Source organism: Rana temporaria, chromosome 2 (genome assembly GCF_905171775.1).
Source record: "Rana temporaria chromosome 2, aRanTem1.1, whole genome shotgun sequence".
Lineage (NCBI taxonomy): Eukaryota > Metazoa > Chordata > Amphibia > Anura > Ranidae > Rana > Rana temporaria.
The window spans coordinates 374,806,901-374,822,920 of NC_053490.1; the positions used below are offsets into that span (position 1 = coordinate 374,806,901).

Here is a 16,020-nt window from a genome sequence, read left to right on the forward strand (position 1 = left end):
ATCAATCCGGGGCATGGGGTAGGCATCTGCAGTGGTGATGGCATTCAGCTTCCGGTAGTCCACACAGAACCTGGTCGTCCGATCCTTTTTGGGGACCAGGACTACTGGGGATGCCCAGGCACTGTGGGACTTCTGAATCACCCCCAGCTGCAGCATTTCCTCCACCTCCCTTTTCATGTCAGCCAGCACCTCCAAGGAGACGCGATAGGCCGACTGTTTAATGGGCGGATGTGTCCCGGTGTCCACCTGGTGGATAGCGAGGTGCGTCCTCCCAGGTTTCCCGGTAAACCTGCTACCATGTACTGCCAGCACTCTCTTTAGCCCAGGTACCTGGGTGGGGGTCAGTTTGGAGTTTATCAGGAGTTCTGAATCTACCTCCCTGCTGTCAGTTAGCAGCTGTCCCCTAAATTGACTGGGTACAACTAGCTGCCTGCTTCTTGTGTAAGTCTCATTCGCCTCTGCAGACAAACCTTCTCTGTACAGTTTCCCTTTCTCCCAGTAGACCTTTTGTTTGCACTTCTCTGCAGGGGGGCGATCAGCTAAACTCCTGAGCTGTGCTAGAGTTTGGTCTGTCTGCAGTGCTGTTTCAAAGGCGGAACCACAAGTCCCAGCCAGCAGTCCTGTGGCAAACAAGGACGGCTGCTGAGGCTCAACAGAGGTGAAGTCCGCTGGGTCAGAACAGGGAGAGGGCCCAGAGACCTCCTCCTGCTGTTCTGCGATCAGGGCCTGCACCTCGGCCGCCTTGGCAGCACTGCGAGTGACCACTAAAACTGGCAATGCATTATCATCAACATCAACATCAGCATCATCACATTTAACATTTATCATTGCAGCATCATTGGAACCTGTATCAGTTACCTTCCCAAGCAAGGGGGTCTCCTCTCCTGTTTCTGAATAAGGAGGACCTTGCACTTCAACTTCACCCTCCCCCTCCCTCTGTCCATCCACAGGTTGCCCAGATATTACCCCAACATCTGTACACAGTACCTTGGTAGGTCCAGAGAGTTCCGTGGGAGCATCCTGGGTGCTCTTAGCAGGGACGTAGTAAGAAACAAGGGTACCTAAATCAGCACCCAACAACACAGCAGTAGGGATCTCCTCTGAGACGCCCACCTCTCTCATCCCACTCCCAGCACCCCAATCGATGAAAACATAGGCACGGGGCACACAGGAAAGGGTTCCCCCCACTCCAGTGAGGGTAAGAAACTTCTCTGGGATGATGTCTGTTTCTTCTATCACCTCTGGTCTGACCAACGTAACTTCTGCTCCAGTGTCACGCAACCCTATTACAGTCCGGTGGCCTACGGTGACAGGCTGCAAGTTGGCATTGGTTCCTGGAGGTTTCCCACTGACGAACAGTACAGCAGAAGGGTTGCTGGCCGGATGGCCAGGTGATGTCAGCTTCTTCTGCTCAGGGCACTGTGCCTTGAGATGTCCGGCTTTCCCGCAGGTGTAGCATGTGCGATTATTAGTCAGGAATGCCTTGGCACCAGGAACTGCAGGTTCCATCTGCTGAGGGACTTGGTTGGCAGGTGGAGGAGGGGTTGCCATGTGAGATTTCCCTCCTTTCCAGCCGTTCGGAGGAGCCTTGCGATGGTCAGATACCCGAGAGTGGATATAGGTATCTGCCAGTTCTGCTGCTACTTTAGCTGAGTTTGGCTTTCGCTCCAGCACAAACTGTCTGACGTCTGTAGGACAGATGTGCAAAAGTTGATCTTCAATCATAAGATCTTCCAGGGACTCAAAAGAATCAGCTTTCAAGCCTTTAGTCCACTGCCGGAATGTGGTGCGTAAGCGACTTTCCACATCCAGGTATGAGTCCCCAGGCCCTTTTTGCAAGGACCTAAAACGCTTCCGGTAAACTTCCGGGGTTAGCTGAAACTTTTGGATGATCGCAGCCTTTAGGGCCTCATAATCATTGCCCTGCTCTTCAGACAGTTCAACATAAGCATCCAGGGCCTTGCCTCGTAGCCCTGGCGTCAGGTACCGGGCCCATTGTGCTGGGGGCAGATGGTACTGACGGCAAGTTTTTTCAAACGACAGTAGATACACGTCAATGTCACTGTCCTTTTCCATAACAGGAAATTTGGCTGCCGGAGCTACTGGCAGAGCGGCATCCCTGTGCTCTAGGGATCCGGGGTTCTGAACCTGTCGCTGCTGCTGGAGCCTAGTCATCTCCAGTTCGTGTCGACGATCAGCTTCCCTCTGCGCAGCCTCCCTCTCAGCCCTGCGCTCCTCTCTCTCAGCCTGACGCTCGAGAAACTGCAGGTACACCACAGGATCCGTTTCCCTGAGGCGTTGTAGCGTTTCCTGCATTTGAGGAGAGTCCATGCTGGTTGCAAGCAATGGGGTGTTGGCCTGCTCATGCGGTGGCTTGGGGATAACAATCCGTGGTATTCCAGTGTCAGTCTCTGCTGGCCTATCCGGTGAGGCCGCCTCTGAACCACTGGGCTCTGGAGTAGCGGAACCCCTTTCTGGTCCGGTTCCCTCCAGGTTCTGGTTTGCCTGGATATCAAACTCCTGTAGGGCATGTATCAGGCCTTCACGATTTTTGCCATTAATGTCAATTCCTCTTCCTGCGCACTCAGCAGTTAGGTCATTTTTGTTCATCTTTTTATATGCTGATAACCCAGACATGTTGCAAGCAGAAAAGATAGAACAGAAAGCAGAGGTAGGAAAAAGGGGTAGGAAGGAGCTGTTGCTGTATGTCTCTCTTTAACACAAAAAAAAAAAATATATGCACCAGCTTGTCTCTAAGGACTGTTTCCAAAAAGGTTACAATCCTTCAGTGCAGAGCTAATTCCTAACAATGCACTGAATGCTCTTAATGCAAAGCTATCCCACCGCTGCCACCAATATGTGACGAACGCGAGTGTCAGATCCCCGCCCTCCGCGCCAACTTGCGACGAAGGACAGGCCGACCTCACACCACGCTGTCACTTACGTAACAATGCCACTCTCAGCTGCGCCCAGCACAAAGATTTCCCTGCTTGCGGGACCACAATCTAAGTGCTAGTAGCCTGAGAGCGATTGTCACTGGGCTAATGACACAATTAACCCTTTAACTGCCACCACCAACATTGATAAGGAAGCGTTGGTACTCCCGTCAATTAACAATACCAATTAGGATTTTAGAATAAGCGTCTGCAACACACACTGTCACCACAGGCAGGTCTGCTCAGAGGCCTTACTCTACACCAGTAGCGCTCTTCAAAAGGCAGAGGTTCGTTCATAGCCTGCATTAAGAGTTTTAGAGACAAGGTTAACACTTTTCAACATAAAAGGTTTATTACGAAAAGGGCAAACTTGGTGCAATAAAGTGTTACAGAAAAATATGTTTTAAAGAGATAACGACAATATACAGCGACAAAGTAATAGGGTAGAATTGAAGAAGAAGAATACTTGCAATTAATGTCCAAGGTTGATCAGAGTTCGATCGATGAACTGGGTAATCGGTTCTCAAACTTGGCAGATGCTCTAGCTTGGATGGTAAAAGGAGCACCCCCTTGACTTGGCATCTCCTCTTTTCTGTGCGATCAAAAAGGGGTGTTGACACGACCAGTAACCAATTGTCTGGTCATCTGATTTAGGGGCTGGTTACTGGGAGGGTCCACATTCACGCCCATAACCCAGGTACACTTTGTGATACATATTCATATCTCTGCAGTTCTAATAGTTACAGACTACCAACATCCGTGTTATTGTAGAGCATGATATTTGCTTTAAGAAAAGTCCAAACGTGACAAGTCTACCATGGTTATTCTACCTATGACGAATAAATGGGGTCAGGGGCCTTCCGTATGATTGATCATATTCATGTCTGGGCTCGAAACGTTACAAATTATCTGAGGAAACTAAATATGTCTGTTGTTTGGCTGTGCTATGAGTTAGCTGGAAGTTATGAAACATGTGTAACGTTCATACTTATTCCTTAGTCTTCAGCGTTTATGAGTCTAAGGCATTTACGACAGGGGTCTGTGGACTCTCTGAGGTGAGAGGACGACAGCTTTACGACAGGCCAGGAACCCTGCCAGGAGACATTAAGAAACCTGGGTTGCTCTGTTTCTCGGAGGAGATAACAGATCTTTTGAAGTAGAATGCCTATGAATTCCTGAGAATAAGGGAGGGAGGGAGTGAGTTTCTTTCCACTGCTTATACTGTTTTTAAACAACATGGCTGCTGTATGGTTCTTACACAACAGCTAGTCGCGTGTCCAGCGCGCAATATCGTTACAATATATGTTTATAATTTTGGTTCATGATATATACTGTATATTCACTTGTATATGCTTAGCGCCACCTTTTAAATATTGTTTCCAACCTTAAGTTTTCTTTTCTGTCGCTTAGCAACTCGAAGTTTCAGCTCCCTCCATACATTTTTTATAGGATTAAGGTCTGGATACTGGCTAGGCCACTACATGACTTTATTGTGCTTGTTTTTGAGCCACACTTTTGTTGCCTTGGCGGTATGTTTTGGGTCATTGTCATACTGGAAGACCCATCCATGACCCACCTTCAGTGTTCTGGTTGAGGGAAGAGAGTTCTCATCCAAGATTTTACAATACGTGGCCCTGTCCATTGGCCCCTTAATGTGGCAAAGTCAGCCTGTACCTTTAGCAGAGAAACAGCCACAACGCATTAAGTTTACACCTCCGTGCTTGTATATTCTCAGCTCCACTGGAATCTGGCTTCTATTTTCACATGGCAGCAGCCCTCAGTGTATGGATTTTATATTTATTTCATTTTTTTATGGACTAATTTATGGATTTATACTGGCCACAAGTATTTTGCACCTTTTACTTGTTATTTTGAGATCATTCACAAGCTCCTTCCGTGAAGTTCTAGGCTGATCCCTCGATTTTCTCATGATCATCCTTACCCCATGAGGCAAAATCTTGCATGGGGCTCCAGACTGAGGGCGATTGATTGATTGTTTTTTTGTATTTCTTTTAATTGCAAATAATCGCTCCAACAGTTGTGTCCTTTTCACCAAGCTTCTTTCTGATGGTCTTGTAGCCGATTCCAGCCTTGTGCAAGTCTACGTTCTTGTCCCTAACGTCCTTTGACAGCTCTTTGGTCTTGTCCATGATGGTGAGGTTTTGATGTAAGAAGAGATTCTGTGGACAAATGTCTTTTATACACATAACAAGTTGTCATTAGGAGCACCTTCTTAAATTGACAGGACTAATCTGTGTACAACATGAGCACATACTGTAGCAAGTCTGTGGGAGCTAGAATTATTGTTGGTTGGTAGGGGATCAAATACATGATACAAATGTTATACATTGTGTTAGTTCAGTGAGTAAAATAAGTGTTTTTTCTGGATTATTGGTTATTATTCTCTATTCTCTACCATTTAAAACACACCTATGATAAAAAATATAGACCCTTAATTCTTTGTAAGTGGGCAAACAAACAAAATATGCAGGGGATCAAATAATTATTTTCCCCACTGTATTGTGTTTAACTTTATTAATGTGTTTTTTTGTATTTTTACTGCCAGAGTTCCAGCAATCAATGATGCAGACCGAACATTCATAGTGGGAGGAGACTTAGAAGTAGTCTGCTTGGATTTATATAAGACTAGTTCTATTGCTAGGACAGTGGACAGATCTCACAGTTGTTATTGGTCTGAATAGTAGCTATGGAATCAATCCACTGCTGTCTTCTTTTAATCACAAACAAGGTGGACCTGATGTGGAACTAGTCTCATGTAGTTCCCCATCAGTCTCAGTCCATCTCACAAGGAACTTCTCGGCTGTGCACCTGTCTGTGTGACAGCTGCAGTGGCCAGGCAGGGTGCTCTGCGCTACTAGATTCCCTGAGGAAGGACTGACCAGTATGGCCTCCATTCAACAAATTCATGCATCTGTCTCCAACAGGTATATGAATCTGTCGCAAGCACTGAAAATTGTGGTATGCAGACATGACAGTGGGCTGTCCATGAAATTCATAAATTCTGTTTCTTTATTATACAGTACCATAGACTCAATTTACCATGGTAAAATTTGACTGTTATTTTCAGCTATGTCCAACGAAATCTAAAAATAACAGATACTTATACATATGTGTAAAGCTTTGTGAATTAAGCCTCATGTGTGTTAAAAATAAATCAATGTCTCATTTAATTTTGGTATTATCTGAGACATCTTCTCATGCAGTCAAGACACTAGCTGCCGCATAACATGCTGAGAGTTTGCAAAGATCATCTGCTGCCATGTATTCAAAGCAGCATATTTCATGTAGTTCGGTTTACAATGACTGTTATATTTGTATCATTAATATTTGCATGTGATTTACTTGTGTTGTCAAATGCTGGTGCTGTCCCATCCGCTGCGCTGTCTTGCATGGGAAAAACTTCCACAAATTCCTTCTTGAAAACGGAGAGTAGATACGATATCCTGTAATCCAATCTTACATTCAGGATGAACTGTTGATATAAATACAAAACAGACCTTGAGCATTGAGACCAGATATCATTCAAAACCCAACTCCAGCTTAGAATGGGTCCCCAAATGCCCTTCCCTCCTCAAACCCAGAGGACCTTTACAGGGCCGTCTTTAAGACAGGGCAAAAGATGTAGCTGCTCTGGGCCCTGTCATTGTTGTGGGGCCCAAAGCAGCTGCCTCATACTTGCCAACTATCCCAGTTTAAATTCCCTTGTAGTTTTAGTCCTGTGCTGTGTCCTGATATCTCAGTGTGAAGTGCTGCTACTAAGGCTGCCCAGCTCTGCCCTATTGTTGTGTACATGTGACTCACCTGCAGACCCTGTATTTACATGTAAATAACGGGAGCATTCATATGTAAATAGATGGGTCTGGCGGCATTCATATGCACATAAAGACGGCATTCATATGTATATCATGCCCCTCTACAGTGAAGAGATGATGTGCTGTAGCCTCTAGAAACCAATCAGTGAGCAGTATTATTGTACAGTAATTTCTAGCAACCAATCAACAAGAAGAAATCATGTGCTGTAGCGTCTAGCAACTAATCAGTGAGCCGTAATGTGTGCTGTAACCTCTAGCAACCAGTCAGTAAGTGGTAATGATATGCTGTAACCTCTGTCAACTAATCGCAATCACTGCCTGATCTGATACAGTAAACAAATTTTTGCCTACGGTCCATTCAACATTAAACACGGCCCTGGGTCCACTGAATATTCTGTTTTATTGTTTGCTATATTTTTCTTTTGGAATGTCTTCAGGCCATTTACACCATGTGCTGGGTCTTCTTTCTTTTTTACATCTTCTCCAGTCCTTGACAGGCCTCTGCTAATGTAGAGAGCGGCACATCAGACACTCTCTCTGCATTAATACATAATTAATGAAAGGTGCTATGGTGGCACTGCCTTGGGGGGGGGGGGCAAGACACCCTCCATTCATAGTTGGTAAGGTTATATAAAGACATCAGTCCATCCAGTTCAACCTGTGTGTGTGTGTGTGTGTTTAGGTGTTTAGGTCAATAATGAATCTCATATCCATGTAAGATGCCCATGTAAGATGCCCATCTAATAGTATTTTTTTATAATTATTGTCACTCCCTCTGTTACTACTGCTTATGGAAGGGAGTTCCACATCCATACCACTCTGACAGTAAAGAACCCTCTATGAAGTTTAAGATTAAACCTGACTTCTAAGGAATCTCAGGTGTAAACAATCTGGTCCTGGTGATTTATTTTTGTTAAGTTTGACAAGTTATTAACAATACAGTCCTGGTTACCTCCTTTTCCTTTGTGAAAACTGAGGAGAATGCATTTAAATCTGATGGGCCAGATTCGGGTACATTGTCGTATCTTTGTGCCGGCGTAGCGCATCTCATATGCGCTATGCCAACGTAACATTGAGAGGCAAGATGAGTATTCACAAAGCACTTGCTCCCATATTTACGCCAGCGTAACATAAATAGGCCGGCGTAAGCCCGCCTAATTCAAAGTAGGCAGGTAGTGGGTGTGCTGTATTAAAATGAATCGTGACCCCGTGTAAATGAATGGCCGATCGAACGGCGCATGCGCATGCTCAGAATCACGTTGCATATACTCCCTTAGATACGACGGCTCAATGCGTACGACATGAACATAACTTACGCCCAGCCCAATTCACGTACGACTTACGTAAACTATGTAAAATACGATGGCTGTTCCGACGTCCATACCTTAACATGACTTACCCCTGCTTTATGAGGGGTAAACTTACGCCAGACGTACCTCTTACGTAAACGGCGTAGATTACTGCGACGGGCGTAAGTACGTTTGTGAATCGGCGTATCTTGCTCATTTACATATTCAACGCGTAAATCAATGGAAGCGCCCCTAGCGGCCAGCGTAAATATGCACCCAAGATACGACGGCGTAGGAGACTTACGTCAGTCGTAGGAAGTCAAAATTCAGGCGTATCTTGTACTGTGAATTAGGCGCATAGATACGACGGCGCATCCGTGGACTTACGCGGCGTCTCATTAGATACGTCGGCGTAAGTGCTTTCTGAATCCGGGCCGATGCCTTTTCCCTCTCTTTTTTATCAACTTCCCCTGATCATCTCTTATGAGGCCAATATGCTCTGGCTTCACTTTACTGTTAATATATTTTAAAAAGATTCTTGTGATTTTTTTTTTACTCTCCTCTATGTGCCTTTCATGGTATATTTTAGCTACCCTGACTGTGTTCCTACACTTCTTTTTGCACTCCTTGTAGGCTTTATATTTTTGAAAGACCTTTTTTTTTTCTTTTATGTGCATTATTAAGTTATAGTTTAGCCACCCAGGTTTAACCTTAGATATTTTATATTTGTTGCCCATTTGAATGCATCGGCCAGTGCCTTTATTTATGTTCTTAACCTTTTCACTGCCAGAGCCATTTTTGCACACATGTTTAAAAAATCTTTTTCAGCCTGAAGATTACACAAAACCCTCAAACATTATATATTTTCTGAAAACAGACACCCTAGAGAATAAGCTAGTGGTAGTTCCTATTTATTTTTTTGTCACACGTTACTGCAAAGGCCTTGGGAACTCAGTATTTCAGTAAAAAACACGCTATTTTGAATTTGAGGACAAACAAACGCAATAAACTACCCACATTTTTGGGAATATATAAAAGAGGAGGTTGCACCGAGTAAATAGATACCCAACATGTCAAACTTTAAATTTGTGTGCACCCGTGAAATGGCGACACTTCTAAGGCCCCCTATTTGCAAAAAAAAAACTTAACTGTTTTTCTTTCACTACATAGGGGACAAAAAGTCCCCTATGTGATGTTTATTTGGGTGACAGGTACTCTTTAATGAAACAGGCAAGGTCTAAAAGATCCTGCATGTCTCTCCTGTGCTCCACTGAATGTTTTGTAATGCAAATCACATTGCAAAACATCTTTTCTCAGCTAAGTTTACCAGGGACATGGAGAGCTTGACCTGGATGTGACGTCAGCAAGGCCGGACTTACCATTGGGCTTGACTGGACTCGGAAGCGACGTCATAATTTGAATCACATAACAGCAGTACGAATGGCACTTGAGAGAATGAAACCATCCTAAAAAAGTTATTTGCAAGCCTCATTTTTGGGGGGGATATATATATGTATTGCACTGCGATGAGCTGTTATAAGTTAATAATTGAAAAACTGCAAAAACCTGGGGTTTACTTCAGAATCGCGATCTCTATTTTTATCCTCAGTTTATCCAGAATTGTGTAGCTTGTATAAGTATAATTTTGTTCTATTTAAAGTAATGTATAGAAGGTAGGGCCGAAAGTGACTCAAGCCCAGGGGCCCGCACCAGCCTAAGTCCTGCCCTGGACGTCAAAGATTTTGCTTTCCAGGTTACAAAAGAAGGGTGGACGTGTGTCCGCTCTTCTCCTTCCCATCCAGCACCCGCCATCTCGCTCCCAGGCCCGCACATGGGCAAGTGGAGCCCGGAAAGCAGTGCGGGGAAGCGCCAGAGCTGGGGGTGTGTATGAGCTATCAGGCAGCAGCGCAGCTGCCTGAATGCTTTTACCTGACAGGTAGGAGTCTGCCTGTCAATTTCACACACAAGCCCGGTGGCTGCAGCCACCAGGCTTGTGTGTGATAACCCCCACTGTCAGGTCCGTACGACGTAGACAGCGAAGGGGTTAAATCAATTCCTTTTTTTGAAATTCAGCTCTCTTATACCACCCTCGTGCTTCCTTTTCAGTGATTTATACTACCTAAGTTGCCCCATATTTCCAAATGCGTGATCAGGTCTGGGTTCTTTGTAATCAGTGGGTCTAGTCAGGGCCAAAACAGGGGGGAACACGCCCTGGCTGACGCATCTAGGGGGACACAGCCAGGGATTCCGTCACCACCACCCGCACTGGGAAGCACTGCTGTAAGGGTGTCACTGCCGCCTGCTGCATAGTTTGCCAGACACCGGGGGAACTAAATAGGAGGGGGACTGCACAGGTGCACTAGTGCTGGATCACTCTGCTTTTTCAGTGCTATAGAGAGGCATTCTAGAGCAACACTTCAGCATGGGAGAGCCTTTGTGGAACTGGAAGGAATTTATTAGGACAAGGAGAGGTGTTTGTGTGCAGAAGGCCCTGGACTAGGAAGTTGGGGTTGGTATGGCAAAGAATTGGGGGGCCTGCGGGGTGTAGAGAAGGCCCTGGACTGGGGGGTTCAGAGGAGGCTCTGGATTGAGGGTGCACTGGGGCCTTGGGCTGATGGGGGGTGCGGAGGAGGCCCTGGACTGAGGGGAGGGCAGAGGAGGCCCTGGCCTGCGGAGGTGCAGAGGAGCCACTGGAGTGGGAGTGTGGTGCAGTGCAGGCCGTGGACTAGAAAAGGGTTGGTGTGGAAAAGACCCTGGATTAGGACAGGAGGCCTTGGACTAGGAGGGGGAGTACACAGGAGGCCCTGGACTGGGAGGTGCAGAGGAGGCCCTGGACTAGCAGGGGAGTGCAGAGGAGGCCTTGAACTGACCACACCCACAGTTTTGGCACGGCACCGTTATATTGCCACATACCATTTTTCTTGGAGGGGTGCAAAAAATGACCAGCCCCGGGTGTCAGATGTGCCAACTGGTTCTAGTAATGCATTATGTCTTGTTGGTGCATTCACCAACTGACCTAAGAAATTGTCCTGCAAGACATTTAGGAAATGGCAAGCCTTAGATGAACGAGCAGTTCCTTCTGCCCAGTTGAGATCTGGATAATTAAAATCCTCCATTATAATAACATTGTCATGTCTCGCTGCCATTCCTAACTGTGATAGGAGACCAGACTCCTCCTCATCCTTCAGATTATGGGGGCCTGTAGCGTGCGCCCACTATAACTTTCCAATATGTTTCTTCCCTTTGGAGCTCCAGTCACAATGATGCCATTAGTAATGTCGTCCCTAACATTCACCCGTAAATCATTTTTAACCTCCCCCTTTCCTACCCTCCCTGTCCCCACAATATAGAGAAACGCTAAACGGCTACCAGACAGTCGTGTGAGCTGTTTCTTCTCTGACGGACTTAAGGAATAGTGGTTGTTGCTATACATTACATACTGTACTACATGGAGATGTTTTTACAGGACTTTTTCTATGTATTATATGATCAATTTTAATGGGTACTATTTAATAAATATTTATAAAAAAAATGCATACACATTTATTCGTTTTTGTACTAATTGGTACCGTACAATCCCAAAATCCCCCTCCTTGTGCCCCCTTTCTTCTTGAAGCTGTCAAACCAAGTTTCTGCTACTCCTCGTAAATTAGCCGCTCTAGTTCTTTCATTTTATTAGCTAGAATTCTAGCATTTGTGTATTTCCTTGTTAGTTGTTATGAGGCTGAAATTGGAATTTGGCAACTTTCTTACCTTGTATTTAGGTATTCTAGTCACCCTACCACTAAAGCCCCCAATAGCACCTGCTGAACCTTGCTCATTGCTTCCTCTTCCTCTGGTTCCCCTCCCCACCACCTAGTTTAAAAGTCCTTTTCTGGCAATCTTCTCTCCCAACAGAGCTGCACCCTCCCTATTTAAGTGCAGTCCATCCCTGCTAATGAGCCGGTAACCGACTGAAGAGTCATCCCAGTTAACCAGGAGCCCAAATCCCTCCATCCTACACCAGTTCCTCAGCCACTTGTTAATTTCCCTATCTCCTTTTGCCTCTCTTTTGTGCCTCGAAGTGCAGGCAGTATTTCTGAGAATACTACTTGGAGGTCCTTTTCTTCAATATAGCTCCTAAGTCCCTGAGAAAACACTTTTTGGACGCTCCACCTTCCTCTAACTTTGTTGTTGGTACCAATATGTACCATGACAGCTGGGTCATCCCCAACCCCACCCAAAAATCTGTCTATCCAATCCGCAATATGCCGAACCCGAGCGCTCAGTAAACGCACTGTTCAGCGATCACTGTCTTTGTAAAAGATCTATCCTTCTAATCGAGTCCCCTACCACCAGAATCTGTCTTTCTTTCCCCTTGCCCTGCCCTTACTGGAGGAGTTGTTTCCCTGGCAGCTAAGGGGAGTCGCTCTGTTCCAGCAATGCCACTCCTTGACTGGTCTCCCTAACCTCACACAACAGTGTATTTATTAGGATTTGCCAGTTCAGGACTGGCCTCCCTAACACTTTTCCATCTGCCCTGCCTGACTGTCACCCAACCTCTCTGCTCTTGTGCCTGCATCTCTGTATCTCCATCCGCCTCTGTGCTGGACCCTGCTAGCACCTGGCAGTACAATCCAAACTCGATTTCAGGTTGGTGATGCTTTGCAGTGTTGCCAGCTGCTTCCCTAGATTCAGAACCTGGGAAGCAACCTGCTCACATTTGGTGCAACAGTATTTGCCCTCGAACGGATGCTCAAGAAACGTATACATGTTGCATCATGTGCACCGATTTACATTACTTTACCCATTTGACATTGTACACCCAAATTTAATGGGGATAGTCCTAGAAGATTAGGAAATTATACTCAATTTAATGTTAAACTCGTCTTATGACTTAATCAATTCTATTCCTGAATTTGCATGGCCATCAACGTCCCCCTACTTCTGCTTCCCGATCACACGGTCCCCTGCATCCTCTCAGTACTTGTAATAATCCTAGTTGCTCTCAGTGCTCACAGTACTTTCAGTAACTCTTAGTACTTTCAATGTTGTCTCTTTATAAATGTGTGAATGGGTTCCTTAGCTTTTGTAAGATTGAAAAGTGAACATGGTGATAATACAGACTGCAGAAGTGTGGGTGGCACTGTATTGTATATTCTCCTTTAATTGCTCATTCTTTGTTTCTGTGACATAATGCTTTCTATGTCTGGTATATAATGATTTCCATCACTTTATTCATTCTAAATAGCTAACATGTACTTATGCTGAGCTATTGAAAATCAAATTCTAACCAGGTTTGTGGGCTGCTGCATTCGTGTTCTACCCATCTAGATAAGGTCCATATTGTTCTTTGTGGCTCTGGAGCAATTACCTTTTGCCTGTGAGCTGCCAAAACTTGACTTTAATATTTATATATTACTGAGTCTGAATACTTCCTTTTATTTGTGTTTAAAATGTAATGTACACCTCACAATCTGGCAGCCAAATGTCAGTTAATATCAGATCAGAACAACATACTAACCTGCAGGATCTCCAGGATTTTCAGCTTGGTTTCCATGACGGTGACATTTTCCGTATCCACACTCTTCCTCTTAGACTTGTCCTGACTCACTACAGAATTCACAGGTGAAGAGGAATTGAACATAGATTGCTTCCGAGTCAAAACCATTGTAGACATCATCTGCCCCACTCCTTGTATAGATCGCCTGACATTTTTTTCTGTAAAACCAACACATGTTAATATGATCCACAAACCTCCTAGCTGGATCCGTAAAGGTGGCCATACATAGAGACTTTCTTTGATTAGTAAACAAGGATGTGTTCTTTACTAACATGGAAAAGTTTGTAATAAAGTGTTCTCTAATCCACTGTTTTCCAGTTCTTTTCACAGACTCAGAGGGGAAAAAGTAGGAATGTTCATTACCTCAAACTTTCAGAGATGCTTTGATTGTTTCAGTCATATGACTGCCTAATCAATAGAATTTTTGTCTATGAAGGGTTTTGTAGATGTTATCTCTTAAATGTACTGTCTCTAGTGTGGTCCTCTCTCCCATTTCAGCAGAATTAACACTACTCTCTTAAAGGTTTACATTTCATGTCCAGCAGTTTTTCTCTGGCTTATACATCTAGCACTTTAGATCCCAAAGCAGTGAAAGGTCACACTAACTAGCCCTGCAATGTTAACACATCACAAAGTCAGTCTAAGGTCAATCTGTACTTTAAAGTATTCCAGTGGAGGGCTTTTCAGTTGTTTTTAATCCCTAACCAACTGAAACTCTGGTTTCTGTACCTTTCACAGACCATGGGTAAAATATACATTATGTATATGTATGTAATAAACCTTTTTTTTTATTTGATGGATGTGAGTTTCAAATACTATAATAGTGTTCTTTAACGTCAATAAATCATTTATGATTGTCAAATTTAGGCAGGCAGCACATCTACAAAAGATGGTAAGAGGCAGAAAACCCTAGAGATATGAACAAGCATATAGGAAAAGTCAAGATGTAATTCCTGTGTTATTATTAACACAGAATTAGTCCACCAACGTGTATCTGTTCAGTGCCTGGAGTCAGTAGTTTACCATTTCAACGCCATTTTAAAAAACACAACTGCAACTCCCTGAAAGTCTGCAAAAATATGACCTGGAAAAATCAACTTGTTTAAAGGTTACTGACTGCTTACACTGTTTGTGTCAGCTAAATACAATTAAAGATTTTGTAAATAATTTGTGATTGCTTTACCAAAATGTCTTATGTATGGCCAGCTTACGAGATCCATGTGTTGCCTCAGCGTTGGGGGCTCTTGCAGTAAAATGAATCATGCAGGATGCATAACATATATGCAAGCAAGCTAGTTAGATAATGCCAAAAATTAGCTGGCTAGAAAATGCTATAATCACAGCAGTGAACTGCACACAAGTCTTTTTTTCTTGGCAGGAGTGATTGGTGGGCAGCTCACACCGTTCTTCAGTTACATGCAAGATTGCCACACAGCTATACATGGAAGCACCACAGCAGCAGGTTGCAGCACGTATCTTCACTATCTTCTTCAATTGGCTAAAATGATAGCTAAGCAGCTTTAGCGTTTGTACTGCACATGCAGGATGGACACACAACACAGAAGCTCTGCAACTTCTAATACTCAGGAAAACAAATCACTGCAGCTTGTAGGTTTACTGAAAGTAAACAAAGTCAATTTTACAAAATGCACATTCATATATATATTCATATATATATATATATATATATATATATATATATATATATATAAATATATCTTTATATTTTCCAACTTTGTTTTACTACACCATATTACACTTGAATTAGGCTTTACTGGGTTAGTACTAGTAATATATGAATTGGAAGAACTGCCGATCCCACTCTGTACATCTGTTTTTTATTCTTCTACATATAGGAGAATAGGTCTCTCTCTGCTATCAAGAAAATCACACTGATCAGGAAACTAGTCTGTCAATTCTGAACTATATCTTAGCAGACAAGAGAAAGCTGCCTAGAAAAACTGATTTACCAATTAGCAATTTTTCGCGGAAAATACCATAATTGTTAATCACTAATTTATACAACTTTGGGATCTGTAATTCCATAATGTCATCAGTAAACAGTATAATGAAGATAAATGTATTGGTGCCCATTTGACAGCCCTCTTGATTTATATCTGTGGTTCTCTTGATTTGGGGCACAAACAAGGTCAAAATTGGCAAAAGTAAAGCTGAACTCTACAAAAAAAAAAAAAAGATTTACCCTTGCAGTATAATGCATAATACTATAATTTTGCTTAGGGATTGATCAACAAGGTGGTATACTTACCTTTTTCTTCTTCCCTCTGCAGTCTGCACTCTCTTCCAAAATGGAATGTATGCTGGCTCTCGGAGTCCTCCCGTTCTAAACAATGAGCTGCTACAGGTCAGGCAGCAAAGAGAAGAAGCTTTGGGAGACCAGTCGCATGAAAAGGAGGAAG

At 43.9% G+C, this 16,020-nt stretch overlaps 1 protein-coding gene across 1 annotated transcript in view; it reads right to left on the minus strand.

Moving 5' to 3' along the window:
* The window catches only part of ITPR3 (inositol 1,4,5-trisphosphate receptor type 3), a 385,035-nt gene that overhangs the window by 209,752 nt on the left and 159,263 nt on the right, over positions 1 to 16,020 (minus strand). The window contains 2 exon segments of the mRNA XM_040339415.1: positions 6,300 to 6,429; positions 13,562 to 13,758. Of these exon segments, the coding sequence (XP_040195349.1) occupies positions 6,300 to 6,429; positions 13,562 to 13,758 (327 nt within the window).